Source organism: Maylandia zebra, linkage group LG19 (genome assembly GCF_041146795.1).
Source record: "Maylandia zebra isolate NMK-2024a linkage group LG19, Mzebra_GT3a, whole genome shotgun sequence".
Taxonomy (NCBI): domain Eukaryota; kingdom Metazoa; phylum Chordata; class Actinopteri; order Cichliformes; family Cichlidae; genus Maylandia; species Maylandia zebra.
The window spans coordinates 12,059,909-12,076,559 of record NC_135185.1 but is presented as its reverse complement, the minus strand read 5'-3'; the positions used below and the strand labels follow the sequence as shown (position 1 = coordinate 12,076,559).

The following is a 16,651-nucleotide window of genomic DNA, read 5'->3' as shown; positions in this document are numbered from 1 at the left end:
CTATCTATCTATCTATCTATCTATTACAGAAGAGGATTAGGGCCACTGGGGAAAAAAAAGTGGGCACGTCTTTTTTCTTCTTCTTTTCCTAAATTCTGAGAAAAAAGTCAGAATCCTTTCCTTTGTTGTAAATATACATTTAAATACATTTTTTAAATTTTTAAATATTTTCCTTTTTAAAAAATTATATAATAATAAAATAATTTAATTTAATAATTTTTCCTTTATTTTAATTTCAGCTTACTTTTTATCTTATTTAAATATTTGGGTCTATTCTGTTTTATTGTAAGCTGCAGGCATTGCTGCTTGAAAGAAGGCATTAAGTTTTAGAGAAATCAGTCAAATTCAAAGTTCTGCTGCTGACCCGAGAAGCAGTTTTTCTATACAGAAACTGCTTTTATGAACAGGTCGTTCAATAAAGGACTCTTCACTGATGTTGAGTTATCAGAGTTCTGGGTGAGGAAAAACTAAACCTTGGACTTAATCTTAATGATATTTTTAAAAAATCAAGCAGAACCTAGAGTCACAAAATTCTTGTTAGGGATTCTATGCAGTCCTATGAAAAAAAAAATCATTGTTTCCTTAGGAATTAGGAGGATAAGTGGAAGCCAGGTAATCAAATCTACTTGGTTAACTGATCATCTGCAAAAGAGCAGAAGCTTTTGCAGCCTGCTGGTCTGACACATTCATGCATGTGTTAACATAATGCTACAATTTTGCCAGGTTAGGAAATCCCAACAAATTTACCCAAAGGTCAGACGGTGTAGTACTGAGAGACATTACACAAGCACTACGTCTCAGACTCTTCAGGCCTCAGTTAGCATGTTAAATGTTAAAAATCATGACAGTAAAATTAGAAAAATAGTAAAAAAGTATGAATGGAGAAAACTTCTCTCTCTAAAAAAAGAATGAAAAGGTGATGATTTGCACTTGTTTTACAGCCACAGGATCGGGGCACCTCGGAGTCTCTGAGTTGAAAACAAACTCCTCTATGTACCAAAGTATTCTAGAGTCAGATATGAGGCCATCTGTCCAAAAGTTAAAGCTCAAACACATTGGAATGAAAGGAATTAGGGCCCAGTCAAAGTTCTGACCTGACTAAAATGCTGTGGTGATTGCAAACCTCAATGAACTGAAGCAATGTTAAGAAGAGTAGAGTAAAATTCCTCCATAACAATGTGAGAGACTGATAAAATTATGCAGAAAACTGTTACTTTGGGTTGTTCCACAAGCCCCTTCCATCATGAACTTTACTTTTTTCACAGATTTTCTTATTTTTAAAAAAGGACCTCCCTCTTTTTCCTTTTAGCGTTTTTCATCGTCATGAACCTGCAACATATGGAAGCCATCATGAGGAGGAGACGTGCTGCTGAGATCACAACACTGTATGTGTGTGGTGGAGATAATGACATTTACCACAAAATGTCAGTGGTGGTAGAAGCTCATAATTCACAATCATATTTCAGGCAGTTAGAGATCCACCCAGTCAGAGAAATTGTTGCTTTGCTGAGTAATGGTATAGTACTTTTTCTTTAGGCAAATCTGCCTGGGGGTAAATACACGTTCTGAGGGAGGTGTCTCCTGCATCTGCACTGAAGTCTACATCTACTACTGTGCAAATGTTTGTTACCACCCCAAACTTCCTTAAATTTAGCTTCCAAAGAGCCAGACTTGTAATTTTTTTTTTAAAGTGGTGTTCAGCTTTGATCTTTCAAAGCTTTTCTTTGGCTGTTTTTTGACTCGTTTTCAGTCCAATCCTTTTGTTTGTTAGATCTTATGAATTGTTCGAGTATAAAAAAGGCTAACTCAAGGGATGAACCAGTGTTGTGTCCACATTTCACAGACAACTTAACAAAGAACCCATTTTAAATTGGATCTTTAGGAACTTTGCATTAAAAAATGAACACTTCTTTAATACAATCAATGAAAAATGACAAAAGATAGCACAATTTACTGACAGTGATTCCTAAACAGCTATTATCTGAAAACCATTAAGTTCATAAAACAGCATGGTGTGTGTGTTATGAAAGTGGACGATACAGGTACAACAGTGAGTCTGCAGCCATCTGTAAAACATGGTGCAACGCCTCATAGTTTGGGGATCATGTCAAAATTGATAGAAGATCTAAACGTCTTCCAATTTTGATCCAGCATAAAATACTGGAACGAGTCTGTTTACAGCTTCATTTCAAAGTCACAATGATCCCAAACACACTGACAGCGCACTAAGATCATATCTGGATTTAATAAATAAAAAGAAAAAGAAAAAAAAAAAAAAAAAATATATATATATATATATATATATATATATATATATATCACACGATGTAACACGACCGGTCATGGATTGGTCTCCAGAGCCCAGACCTCAACATTACTGAAGCAGTGTGGGCTCATCTTAAGGCAGACAACATCCAAACAAGAGCTTTGCATGTCCCTCAAAAGCCCAGAGAACAATTCCTGAAGAATATTCAAATGTCAGAAGTTACTTAGCTGTCTAAATGAGTTCAGTGCTGTATGTTTGTTAAGCTCACGGCTTCTTAAATTTGATCTCATACATTACATAATATAGAACTGTTTTCAAATTAAATCTAAGCTAAACGAACTCAGGCCTTATACAGAACCTTATTCCAAAAATGTTTGTCCTTTAAGATGGATTTAACAGAATTTTACTGATTTGACACAAAAATGTTTGGCAATTGCACTTTTGATTACGTACAGAAAATAGAAACTAGCATTTTTGCTGCTTGTCCTGACAGCAGCCTATGTTTCCAAACAAATAAAACAAATAACAACAACAACAATAATAATAATAATAATAATAATAATAATAATAATAATAATGAGGAGAATAATAATAATAATCCCTTTTTAGATTCTTTTCTACAACATTTTATTACAACCAAAAAGAATGACAAAATGTTCCAAAACCATTAATCCTATAAAAAAGGTTTTAATTCTGAAAGGACAAGATGACAAGAGGCAAAATTACTAAATACAAAGATACTATTAGCAGTCCCACAGAGATTAGCTTGGTACAAGAGTGTCAACACAAACTGCATCATCTATCGGTTTGGGAAAAGAAAAAAAACAAAAACAAAAAAAAAACAAAGCAGGTATCACATAGTCTTCAAACAAGAATTTAAAACTCAAAAATAAGCAGGTTAAATGATGCCGAAACCTCTATTAAGTTACAATAGGGGACAAAAGGTTCCGTTACAGCCTCTTTAATAGTGGACACAGCCGTCTCTCACAACTAAAAGGCAAAAGTAACTGTATGTTACTGTATAGTTACCTATACTTCATAAGGTCAGTGGTTCATGCACATCAGAGACAATCACTGCACATGCAATCATTTCTCAACAGAATCTACTGTAGGCTGTGGAAATAATATTTAACCTGCCCAAATCAAAACCTCTGAGCCTAACTTGTTTCCCTGCTGACAAATTAAAATTATGAACATCACAAGCTTCTTTACAGTTCAGATAATACACTAACCAACAAATCAAACCCTTCAGAATGTACCAAACCAGTAAAAAGAAACACAAAAGTCAAGGTTTAACAATTTGTACATTCTAAAGCTGAACCAGGTTGATGACAAACATCAAGAGTGATTGGAAAATTCACGAGTGAGAGCCGCTTGCTTTCAGGACATCTGTGATGGAGACATCTGGGCCTTCCTCATGGAGCGCAGCGCTTTCTCTCTAAGGTGCTTTTCCAGATCATCCAAGGTGTTTTCCACGTCACTGTCCGATTCCTAAACAACAACAACGCATCATTTACTCAACGACCTATATCCGCTGTTGTACCGAACAGAAATCAGACAGAGGGGAAACTGATGTTACCTTTCTGGAATCTCTGTCCTCCTCTGCAGCCTGGTTCTCCTGTGTGTCTCCAGTCACAGCAGCACTACTGCTCTTCTCCTTCTTATGCTTCTTGTGCTTTTTATGCTTCTTCTCCTTCTTGTGTTTCTTTTCCTTCTTCTTCTTCTTTTTCTTTGCACCGCCGTCAACATCCGAAGTCTGAAAGAGAAACATCAGAACTTGACGACACAGGCATGAAGCATGTTTATATCAACACAAAGTTAAGAGAAGGATTATGGCAACGGTGCTGCAGCTCAGCTTACAGTTAATGTGTTTCTGTTGGAGGAATTTAGAATTTACAGTTTCAAGTTTTAAAAACACTGAACATATATGATGACATTTCCTTTTAACAATGCTGCAAAAGTTCAACTTCCTGAGGCTATAACTTGCCATGATTGGCGTGCACAGATTTTAACAGTTAGACCATTAACCCCCACCATCCTTCATTAAAAAAAAAAAATTTCAAATTTTTTTTTTTTTATATCTGCGAATAAGCTCAAACCTTGCTTGGAGATCGACTTCCAGAACCGCTGCTGGCTTTCTTGGCTGGTGGTGGAGACGCACTGGCAGAGCGAGACGGGGAAGGGGAGGCGGATGCTTGAGTCGGACGTTTCTGAGCTGCTGGTTCAGGGGAAACAGATCTGGAGGACGCTCTTCTTATAGGCTGAGGGCTTGGAGATGGTCTGAGAGAGATGACACAGGTGACATCAGATAATTGGCACACAAAAATGTCACAGGTAAACAGAAATTGAAACGCTGTTCTGTCTGATACATAAGTGATCCCTACCTCTGGTTGTCACGGCGTTCTGGGGTGCGTGAAACTCTGCGGATGACTTTATTGTGTGGAGGTGACTGCTGTCTGCGCTGGTTAGACGGAGATGTGCTCAAGGTTTCATAGCGCCGTGGGGGGGTTGTGGATCCTCTAACAGCGTGACTGCGGTTTGCAGGGGATGGGGAGAGGCGTCTGGATGCCGCAACAGGGGATCGAGCATCTCTGCTTCGCCGCCCAGGTGGCAGCATGGGGCTCCTCCTGTGTCTGGGTGGAGATGTCGAGGAGGGAGGGGATCGTCTTCTTGGAGGAGGAGAGCTTCTATGTCTGGGGGATCTGGAGGGACGTCGCTTGGTAGCCGGTGAAGAGCGTTTCATTGGCGAGTTAGACAGTTTCCTTTTCTGAGAGGGCAAAGGTGAAGGACTGTAGCGACGTTGGATAGGGGGAGAATATCGTCTGGGGGATGGAGATCTACGACGGGGTGGTGGGGAAGGAGACCTGTGAAGCAGGAAATACAACCTTTAGGAAATACTTTAAAATTGGTAAGTAATTCATAAAATTTTAAGTATTTCATAAAAACCACAAGACAGGAACAATGACTCCTGTATGAAACACATGCTATTGCCCAGGAGTCTGTTTGCAACACAGAAGTTTGGAGAGATCATTTGTCTAAATTTAAAAGGAAACATTCTTATACCTGCGTCTTTGAGGAGGAGAGGGAGATCTGCGACGCCGAGGAGGAGTAGGGGTGCGACGTCTGCGTACTGGAGATGGAGAGCGTCTTTTCCTGCAAGGAAAAAACAAAATCAGAGTCACCAACTTGTGGCCGCCCGCCTCCCATAACTAGACAAGCTGCAGCTTTATTCAAGGTCTGTAAAGAGTCAACACATTTGTTATACAGACCTTGAAGGAATTTGGTAATAAAGGATTCACTGGCCAAACTAAAGCAATCACTGGATTAAAATATATATACACACACACACACACACACACACAACAGTAAATAACTGCCAGTGACAAAAAAGCTACAAATTCTTAATGTAAAAATTGCGTCACAATCTTTAACTTAGATTTGACTGCAAGTCAGCTTCAGCCACAGTACTGCAAAGCCCAGGGTCGAGACTGGCCCACTGCCAGGCACGAGCACAATGAGCAAGACTTAAAAAAAAAAGAGAAAAAAAAAAAGATATTAGCTGTTCTATGAACAACACAGACTGTGATCCAGTGCTCTCCAGCTAGTACAGCCTACGTTACTATGTTATGTGGAAAATAAACATCCACTTTTAGGAAGAGCAGCACCCACGCAGCTCCATTTGTGCCACATTATGGATGAAAGTGGGCGGATAGTGATACACTGTACTTAACGTAACACTGTCTGGCCCTGAGTAGGCCTCTGTCGGCGCAGAGGAATAAAATTAATACATACAAACAATATAAGCAGAGCACAAACTATTAAGACTTCGAGGTTAAAGTGAGATAATAAAAGTCAGATAATGTGTAAATACTGTGTTATCTGACCTCGGGGAGGGATCCCTGTGTCGCCTTCGAGGAGACTGTGTACGACTGCGCCTCCTCCTGACCTCACCATTTCTGGCACCTGACCCTCCTGTTGCCCTCTTGGGCGCCTCATCTTCTGAGGATGAAGACCCCGTTTCTGAAACCACACAAACAAATGACATCAAGAGCTGCTTCAGCGAAGCCTTGGCAGTATGCGGTCAGGGAAAAAACACCAAGGTTGGGGTTAGGACACAGCTTCAAAAGTCCATGAGACGATGAGTGCAAGATGACATGGACAGACTCGTTAAAGAGAGAGGGGCGGGGGTATGGGAAAAGAAAGAACGGGGATAAAAACGCTTTTAACCTGAAGACGATTGTCGGTTCTGCCTGCGATACTGACGTCGCTGTTGCACCGAATCTGCTGTTGCCCCTTTCTCATTTTTATCCTCCTCTGAAATGCAGAGCATTGAGTGTCCCATCAGTGTTAGCAAAGCCGGAAACAGACTGCCAAGGAAATGCTACAAGTATTACAGAAGACAGACTTATAGCTGTGATGCTTGGTCTGTCATCATGTTACAACATTTATAGTTTCCCCTTGCATTAGCACACAGTTTCTTAACAGTTCTGGTGGCTCAGCTTCACCCTGTAAAGAGATCCTTCAGGTTACACAGACTCAGCCTTCTCAGTGTGGGAGCAAGCCAAAGGCTGAGGCTCTGGAATGCTGAGAATTTCACACAAGTACCCAACTATGTGTTGGTAAATTAAATTTCTCAATGAGAATAATTACAACTAAGCTCTCCAAGTACACAATACGGTGCACAAGCATGACAAGTGAACATGTACATCCTGCTGAAAGCCACAGTAACTGCACAGGGCGCAAAGTGATGAGTTAAAGTGTTAAACAGTCACCATATTTCGAGATCCGTGAGGTGAAAGGCAGCATGGTTCTTTAACACGTTTTACACTTACCCGAGTCGGAGCCTTCAGATGGTCTGGGCTTGACGTTGTCAGGGGGAGAATCAGCCCTTCCTCCTTGTTTTCTCTTAAACCCTGAAAAACAATGCACAGCAAAAATTATATGCACTTGTCACAGATTTATTAAAATAACAGCAACGAGCTTAGAGATACTCATTAAGTTTAACATTGGAATCCAACATTGGTTGTGCAGAAGAAGCATAAAGTCTTCAAATGTTTTCATAGGTAAAAATATTTTAATATAATGTACAAAGGAGGAACTGAAGCACACCTGATGATCTGGGTGGGGAAGGAGAGCCCCGGCCCCTTCTAGCTCGTGGAGACGGTGATCGTCTGTTCTTGCCTGTGGGACTAATGGAAGTATCAGGATGATGGACCTGTTTTCGGGGTGGTGTGGTAGATATTCTTTTCACTGCTTTTTTAGGCGAGCGAGAGCCTGATGAGCTGCTACCAGAGGATGAAGCAGAGCGGGAGCGCCTCCTGTAGGACAAAAAAAAGGCTTAAAGGCGTCTGTATACCACAGACAACATGAAGTAAAATATTAAATCCATGCCAATACAAAAAAATAAATAAATATGCCGACCTGCGGACGGGGGAACGCCTGGGTCTGTGCCTGGAGCTAGCTGGCGCACGTCTAGGAGGGCTCCTACGACGAGGAGACATTCTCCTTCTGGGACTTTGTCTTCTGCGAGGGGAGTACGATCTGATTGGGTAGAGAATCAGCAAATATAGAAAACTCCTTTACAGACTTTGATTTTTCATAATGAAAGTTTAAGTTAAAGCCACACGTCAAATCACCTAGAGCGCGAGCGGCGTCTGCGAGAACGAGAATGAGAGCGTGAGCGATGGTGTCTTTCCCTCCTCGTGTCCTTCTCCCTTTCTCGTGACCTCGGTCTCTCTTCTTTCTTAAGGGTTTTCTCTGGCGACTGTTCTTTGACTTCATTCACAGAGTCGGCTTTCACTACTTCCACAACTGTCTCACTGCAAAAGAAAAGTATTTAAATGTCTTAAGTTCTAAATAATACCAGTCCAACTAAATGCCCACTTCAAATAAAAGCAAGAATTCCACAAACCAGGTGGAAGAAGCTTCTTGGACGACTGCCTCTGGCACAGCTCTTCCTGAAGTATCTGGTTCTACTGGCTCCTCTGAAGATTTTGTGGACAGCTGCATCAGGGGCGGAGGGGGTGAACTGCCACCAACTGGACTAGCTTGTTTGCGCCTTGGTGAGCGTGAGGGGCTGCGTTTCCTTTCCCGCTTCGCTGGTGACCTCCTCCGTGGTGATGGCGACCTCCTTCGCGGCGATGGTGACCTCGTTTTCCGTCTGGCCAGAGAGGCAAATACAAGAGGTTTGCATGTTCTACAACGAATTCACAAGCTGTAGTTCCATCTATGGGTCTCAAAATGAAAATAATCGTACCTCCTGGGGCTCTTTGACTGAGCCCGTTCTCTAAGGTCCTTTTCCTTCTTTTCCTCATCCACCTTCTTCAGAGAAGCAAGTTTCTCCTGTTCAATCTGCCAGAAACAGATCAATGAGAGATGAATCATTTTGCTCCTATTTTTAAATAATTACTGAGTTCAACATGATATATTTTATAGAGTTTTTTTTAACAGAAAAGGGGTCTTATTACTGCAATTTGTCAATACTTATTTTACACCATTATATTCCCGTGTCTGTGCTACAGGTCCCCTCCTACATGTAATTTGTTGAGGAGCAGCTGTGCAAACACAACAAAAGCCACCCCCCCACCCAAAAAAAGAAAAAAAGTCTTGTATGACACACTTTCAAAAAAAGATAAATGGAAAGCCACCAAGCTCAGCGTGATCTTGCCCATCCCCGCTTCCACCATTTAGAAAAACTCACCTGTCTCTGTTTGATTTCCTCTTTCTTCTGTTCCAGAAAAGCTGATGGGATGCCCGCAATGTTCTCCTGGGCGCTCAGCAGCAGGGGCCAGAGGTCCTTCATAAACTCCCGGGCGTTCTTCCCGTTCAGAAAGCCAGTCAGGTTGATCTGCATCATCTTGCTATCCGGGTGCTGCAACACACACACGAAGGGAGGAGAGAAAAAACAAAAACGTAGCCATTGAAATACTTGAAGACCAAACAGCAAGGGGGGGTAGGGTCCCACAAACGGGGCTCCCTACCTTCTACTCCTCTATAAATTTATACCTCAGACTATTTAGATAACCATCTTAAAAACATGTAAGACACTGACTAGGCTATTTAACATCCCTGGATCCAATATTAGACTCAACCTACAAAAATGAGACTGATTTAAATTGTACTCACAAACTCAGGAAACTGAGATTGTGAGCTAGCTGAGGGGAGACACATCTAATGATGTTAAAGAAATAAAATAAACACAGCATGCAATTCTGCTGCCCTAGATTTACAATCTACCATAACAAAATATAAAAAGAAGAAAACAAAACCTCCCATAATACAAAGAAATTGTAGTATAATTTGATTTCTTCAGTGCTAGCCCACTACCATACATCCCCTTGGCCGCTACCCACCCCTTGCTTTCCAGTCTCCCCACCGTCTACACTTCAGGAGGTAAACAAACAGCCACAATACAGAGTGCATTAAAACCCAACACTGCAAGTACAGTTCCGGTGTCTTCAGTGAGTCCCGTGGGATCAGTGGGCACGGAGCTCCCTTGGCTTGCTTCCGCCTCCCTACTGCTTGAGACTCAACCACCATGAGCTTAATGTTATATCATTTATCTAAATTGCAAGAGACGAACAAGCAATAATGAGTACACAGTTACACAAAAACTGAGTTTTATTTCAACAACTGATAGAATGATTGTGAGATAGCGTAATCTCATTAACTGTATCAACTGTTTTCCATTATGCAACAGTACCCTTTAAATTTAGCTCAAACAGCCCACCCACTGGCAAGTAAAAGATAAAATAATAAGTAAAAAATAATACACATGTGTGATGCTGGCGACATAAAATATGAAAATACATACATCTGGATTTTCTTAGAATAACGAGCCATAAACGAAGATAAATGGCACTGAAATCAAAACTTGCATTCAAAAAATATACGAGTACACTGACAGTATGGTAATTACAAATACAGAGTATAAATTATCTGAAATGTTTCCTGTTTTATAAAGTATGTCTGTGCAATGGAAGTTACCCAAGTTCCAGACATCTTACATGCTTTGATCTATCAGTGGGACAGAGTAGAGTTTATGGAAAGGAAAACAGCTGGACATAATGCTTAAAATAAAACAGCCTGGAGTGAATGTACACTTTAGTCTACAAAAATAGGATCTACAATATTACAGGTTTACTGTTAAGAGGGGTTTTGTAGAAAATAAGTGAACTTGTACTAACTTAAAACCAAGTTGAAAAGTATTGTTTCTTACGAGGTTTATGCTGACCTCCAGAGGTTGAAGTTCTCAACTTGCTGCAGTGACGTTATAACACTTGTGTTCTTGACACCCTCACATGACTGTTTTGTGTGGTAACAAGTGAAAGCGAAAACACTTCTGACCACACTCAACAGAGTGCAAAAGACAGTAAAAACTTGCAATCAGAGGTGGCCAGTGAGACAATACTTTTCAGTTTTGCGTGATAACCCAATTGGTAGAAAGTACAGAAAATCAGGCTGTTTCAGCCCTTTTATGTCCTGTTTTGAGCCTGTACCTCCTGTTACGTTTAAAGAGAGTTGGGCAGTCTACCGATGGGCTGTCAACACCTACAAAGAATATGATTATGGCATTTTTTTTAATTGATTTATTTTTTTTAGGCGTTTCTTTCACTGACATGATATAGGTGATCCCTGCATATAACTCACCTCAAACCACACACTGCATCATGAAGGGAGAGTTGGGCTCAGTGACTTTGGGCTCAGGAGAGAGCTAATTAGGTGTTGGTGCTATACTTCTGATGCAAGGTATAACATCCATATTGGTTCAGGCCTTTTAAATCATAAATCACATCATCATTAGAAGACTGCTGGATAAAGGCACTTTGTCACATAACAGCAAAACATGGTAATGTCATTATAAATCAGTCTTACACCAACTGTTACTTTTCCCATTCAATCTCAGTTTGACTAGGACGTGTAATTATTTGCTTATATCGTTCTTACTGACTAAGTACTAAGCAATGCCCTTCAATATATGACAGTTCTGAAAGAACAAAAAATAAACACGATTAAAGACATTACCTTCTCCTCAAGCTGGTTAAATATGAACTCTATGACGACGTCATCCTCGAACCCCAAAATCTCAGTGACTCGCTGCGTAATCCAAGGTTTGATGACTTCTAGGTTCACTTTGGTCATGTCCACCTGAGCGTGAAACAGACCGTTAGTGATGAGAAACAGCAGCACCTGTTTATATGCACCTGTACAGATACAAGATATCTTTCATAACGTTTTGTCTCTTCTCTCATCTTAACGGTTTATTTCAACCCTGCGCTGCCAGCTCACACTGTTTTATACACAGCTGCTTTAATTCCATCTGATATTTGCGATTCTGTTTTGTAGCCAGATTTAGTAAGTCGTTTTTAACTTTTTTTTTTGCTTTGTTATAAATATATTATTATGTAACATGGATTTTCCTGGTTCAAAATGGGCACAAAATGCAATCAGAGCACAAAGCGATTGTGTTATCTGACAAAAACCTGTCCATTTCACTCTGTCTGACGACTAAATAGATTACACACAAATCCCACAAGACAAAACATAGTGATTCATCTATGGCAGGGGTGCCCAATCCCGGTCCTCGAGAGCTACCGTCCTGCAGCTTTTAGATGCATCCCTACTCCAACACAGCTGAATCAAATGAATGGCTTGTTATCAGGCCTTTGCCAAACACGATGGCATGCTGAAGAGGTAATCAAACCATTTGATTCAGCTGTGTTGGAGTAGGGATGCATCTAAAAGCTGCAGGACGGTAGCTCTCGAGGACCGGGATTGGGCACCCCTGATCTATGGCAAGGATTTAAATAAAGAAGAAAAAAAGCTTTACTGTCCTTAAAAGATCTGACTTACATATTTAAAAATCATACAAGGTAAATTTAAAAACCTTTTTTGTCAAACAAAAGATTTAACATTTTCTCACCACGGATGGCTTTGGGGGGAAAAACGTAGCACAAAGCTCGGCTTTATATTTCTGCATAAATCTATATTTTACTGTATTTATTTTTAATTTAATTTAACGCAAGATATTAGTTTTGCCATATTACATTTACTTTACCAAATGTATCATTCTACTCTATAAAGCTGTCTGGTTTTATGTTTGTTGTACTTGTCTTAACTTTTAGATGTTGTACAAAAAAAGTTCCCTTTTGGGATCCAGTTTAATTTTTATCTCGTCGCACCTTAAAATTGTTTTTATCTGACTCTGACGCTTTATATTAATGGACGTCATGGGTCAGTCGTTATGTTGAAGAACCTGGGATCTTTTGCTTGTTAAGACCAATGTGTAACCATGTGTGGACCATGGAACAACTTAGTGGTCATCAATCCAAAATAATACAAAACTTACACATGCCAGAATTTATCAAAAAAAAGCTCATTTTCTTTAGAAGCCACTGGGCAAGTAACATGAATCTGATATGTGATATACAAATAAAAATACACAGACAGAAGACAAATACAAACAATGCTTAACGTTAATGTAGCAACTGATCACACATTTGGCTCTTTTAAGATCTGCTTTTAAAATGTCATGTGTCAAGTTTTCCTTATAAGTGATAACGTGTTGCAATAATCACTTTTATTCAAATGTGGTGCGCTCTAGATGGCGTCCTACCCTCAACCGCACTGTCACTTCTTTGTGTCTTTTTAAGAAGTTACAATGACAAAAAAAGAAGGACTTTAAATCAAAAACTTTTGTGGCTTTCCTTAAATGTTACTCAACTACAGTGGGGCAAAAAAGTATTTAGTCAGCCACCGATTGTGCAAGTTCCCCCACCTAAAATGATGACAGAGGTCAGTAATTTGCACCAGAGGTACACTTCAACTGTGAGAGACAGAATGTGAAAAAAAAAAAAAATCCATGAATCCACATGGTAGGATTTGTAAAGAATTTATTCGTAAATCAGGCTGGAAAATAAGTATTTGGTCAATAACAAAAATACAACTCAATACTTTGTAACATAACCTTTGTTGGCAATAACAGAGGTCAAACGTTTACTATAGGTCTTTACCAGGTTTGCACACACAGTAGCTGGTATTTTGGCCCATTCCTCCATGCAGATCTTCTCGAGAGCAGTGATGTTTTGGGGCTGTCGCCGAGCAACACGGACTTTCAACTCCCGCCACAGATTTTCTATGGGGTTGAGGTCTGGAGACTGGCTAGGCCACTCCAGGACTTTCAAATGCTTCTTACGGAGCCACTCCTTTGTTCCCCGGGCGGTGTGTTTTGGATCATTGTCATGTTGGAAGACCCAGCCTCGTTTCATCTTCAAAGTTCTCACTGATGGAAGGAGGTTTTGGCTCAAAATCTCACGATACATGGCCCCATTCATCCTGTCCTTAACACGGATCAGTCGTCCTGTCCCCTTGGCAGAAAAACAGCCCCATAGCATGATGTTTCCACCCCCATGCTTCACAGTAGGTATGGTGTTCTTGGGATGCAACTCAGTATTCTTCTTCCTCCAAACACGACGAGTTGAGTTTATACCAAAAAGTTCTACTTTGGTTTCATCTGACCACATGACATTCTCCCAATCCTCTGCTGTATCATCCATGTGCTCTCTGGCAAACTTCAGACGGGCCTGGACATGCACTGGCTTCAGCAGCGGAACACGTCTGGCACTGCGGGATTTGATTCCCTGCCGTTGTAGTGTGTTACTGATGGTGACCTTTGTTACTTTGGTCCCAGCTCTCTGCAGGTCATTCACCAGGTCCCCCCGTGTGGTTCTGGGATCTTTGCTCACCGTTCTCATGATCATTTTGACCCCACGGGATGAGATCTTGCGTGGAGCCCCAGATCGAGGGAGATTATCAGTGGTCTTGTATGTCTTCCATTTTCTGATGATTGCTCCCACAGTTGATTTTTTCACACCAAGCTGCTTGCCTATTGTAGATTCACTCTTCCCAGTCTGGTGCAGGTCTACAATACTTTTCCTGGTGTCCTTCGAAAGCTCTTTGGTCTTGGCCATGGCGGAGTTTGGAGTCTGACTGTTTGAGGCTGTGGACAGGTGTCTTTTATACAGATGATGAGTTCAAACAGGTGCCATTCATACAGGTAACGAGTGGGGGACAGAAAAGCTTCTTACAGAAGACGTTACAGGTCTGTGAGAGCCAGAGATTTTCCTTGTTTGAGGTGACCAAATACTTATTTTCCACCCTAATTTACGAATAAATTCTTTACAAATCCTACCATGTGAATTCATGGATTTTTTTTTCCACATTCTGTCTCTCACAGTTGAAGTGTACCTCTGGTGCAAATTACTGACCTCTGTCATCATTTTAAGTGGGGGAACTTGCACAATCGGTGGCTGACTAAATACTTTTTTGCCCCACTGTATATTAATTGTTGTCCCACCTGTTACTGACCAGGCAGTCCCCTGCAAAGGATCAAAAACGGCATTTGGGTGGAGACTAAAAATATAAACAGGTTATATATAAATAAACCAAAGTTAAAGTAATGACTATTTAACAGAAAAATGAACATTTACCTTTTATTTTTTGCTACCGGATTAAGAAAAAAAAAAAAAAAAAAAAACCTGACTTAAGCTCATTAATCACAGGCCTGGTGAGGTGGTGGCCATTAAAATGTCTCTCACAGACACCCTCATACCTGTGGTGTATGAATGTCCAGGCTACACAGATTGCCATAAACTGCCTCATGTTGATACAAGTTTGTAGATAACTATTTAACATGATTTTTTTAACAATTATTTGAGAAAATAAAATGTAAAAACAAATGTTACCTTTTTGTCCAAACATTCTGCAAATTTCAGCTGCTTCAGCAGTTTCTTCTGCTTGTTGCTGAAGCGGTTGTCCTGCTCCGCACTCGTACCCTGCAGAAATAACAGCCAACATCAGCGGATTCGTGATGATCAGCTTTCATCGGAGATGTCAAATCAGAGAAGAACAGAAACCCGTCTCGAACAGTGTTTTTAGTCTCAAGCTGCACAGCCTCCTCACTATTGGGCCCATGTTAGTTACAGCAGTCTTACTTACCGATAACATTAACGAGAGTCAAAGTTTAAGATGGAAAAACATTACGTTGCTCAAGCTAACGTGTCTTAAAATAAATACTTAAGACACGTGTGTTCCCTAGAGCGCCACTTCATGTTCTTTTTAGCTCATCTAACTGAGCCGCAGGCGACACTGACACCAGTCGGTTAGCATTAGCCATGCTAACCACTTGCTTAATCCTCGAAAGCGAACGCACAGGCTAATAATAGGCACAGCCCGAAGGCTACTTTGACTGACAGCGGAGTTGACATTGACAGAATATTAAAAGACACATTAATGTCATTATTCAGCAAACACGGAGGGCTTGCTAAGGCCAGCACAGCAGCAGTCGTGACTAGCTCATGGAGACAGGAGCGATGCACCGCCCGGGCGCCATCTTTAGTTAGCTAGCTAACTTGACTCGTCTATTTCCTGTAAATTTGTCTGTAAAATAACACGTACGGGGTTTTAACGTAAGAAGTTACACACTTTCATAAATTATAAGACAGAAAACATCAATATAGGGAACACGCAACAACTCCCAGAATACACCAAGTGAAGCAGACTAATTGCAAATCCTGAGACTGTTGGCTCCCAGTTGATAGTCGAAGCCCTGACCGCTGTTTAGCTAGCTGCATGGCTCTTCACTGAAGACACATAGGAAACATCCATCCCATAAAACGTATATAGATCTACATGCAGCTAAATAATAATATACCAAATACAAAGATAAAAGTTTGAAGAACTTACGCGGAAGAATCCCGCGTCCATTTTAGGTGAAATGGATCGTAACTTGTGCTGTGGAGAAAGCTGTGTGCTGGTCCGCCGGTGAAATTCAGGGTGACGAGCCGGATGAATGGAGTGCCCCCACAGGAAGCAACAGGTACTGCAGTTACAGTGGGAGGAGGAAGAAGATTCCGCTCATCACCTGATGCACGAAATATGGCAGACTAGAATGTGCCTCAATATGCAGAGACAGCTTGCACAGATATTATTAAGACCCAAACCTTGGTTTAAACTGGTTTGCTCAAATGTTGTGGATTTAAAAAGGTATTTTGTTTTTATTCATTGTCCAGTTAGGGGCTTGTCAAAACCCGAACCTCACCAACCGCCATTCACCAGTAAGAATAAATGCTCAGATAAACAAATGAGAAAAACAAAAAATGATAAAATTAAAGAGCTTCCCATGAAAATTCTGCGTGCAGCAAAACAAGTGTTATGTTGGAATAAAAAATAAGAGGTAATCTGTCATTTATATCATCACTCTTGTGGTAATTGGGGAAATAATTGAACATTTTTATCAGTTTTTTGTCCTTCAAAGCAACTTCAGTAACATTTTTTTAGTTTGCTTTTGTCAACTGGTGGTCCATTTCCTACAGAATACTAAACATT

At 40.6% G+C, this 16,651-nt stretch overlaps 1 protein-coding gene across 2 annotated transcripts; it reads right to left on the bottom strand.

The window, feature by feature from the left end:
- Window positions 1–2,937: 2,937 nt before the first annotated feature.
- srrm1 (serine/arginine repetitive matrix 1) lies at window positions 2,938–16,168 on the bottom strand. Of its 2 annotated transcripts, XM_004566566.3 has the most exons (17): window positions 16,010–16,168; window positions 15,010–15,099; window positions 11,291–11,413; window positions 8,967–9,137; window positions 8,523–8,617; window positions 8,178–8,426; window positions 7,903–8,085; window positions 7,688–7,807; window positions 7,376–7,584; window positions 7,099–7,179; window positions 6,494–6,580; window positions 6,151–6,286; window positions 5,330–5,419; window positions 4,651–5,130; window positions 4,366–4,546; window positions 3,846–4,022; window positions 2,938–3,757 (listed from the first exon to the last, which is right to left on the bottom strand). In XM_004566566.3, exons 1-17 carry the CDS (start codon window positions 16,028–16,030, stop codon window positions 3,647–3,649), a joined length of 2,604 nt encoding a protein of 867 aa, XP_004566623.1. In that variant the 5' UTR covers window positions 16,031–16,168; the 3' UTR covers window positions 2,938–3,646. The 2 variants fall into 2 exon arrangements, with proteins under 2 accessions (XP_004566623.1, XP_004566624.1); XM_004566567.6 differs by lacking the exons at window positions 11,291–11,413; window positions 15,010–15,099; window positions 16,010–16,168 and adding an exon at window positions 10,916–11,241.
- Between the last annotated feature and the right edge of the window lie 483 nt (window positions 16,169–16,651).

Coding starts and splice junctions, on each gene's coding strand:
- srrm1 (XM_004566566.3), bottom strand. CDS start 16,030: ATGGACGCGGGATTCTTCCGC. Junction 8,427..8,522: donor CAGTCAAAGAGCCCCAGGAG/GTACGATTATTT, acceptor CTCTCTGGCCAG/ACGGAAAACGAGGTCACCAT. Junction 7,180..7,375: donor TTCCCCACCCAGATCATCAG/GTGTGCTTCAGT, acceptor ATTGTTTTTCAG/GGTTTAAGAGAAAACAAGGA.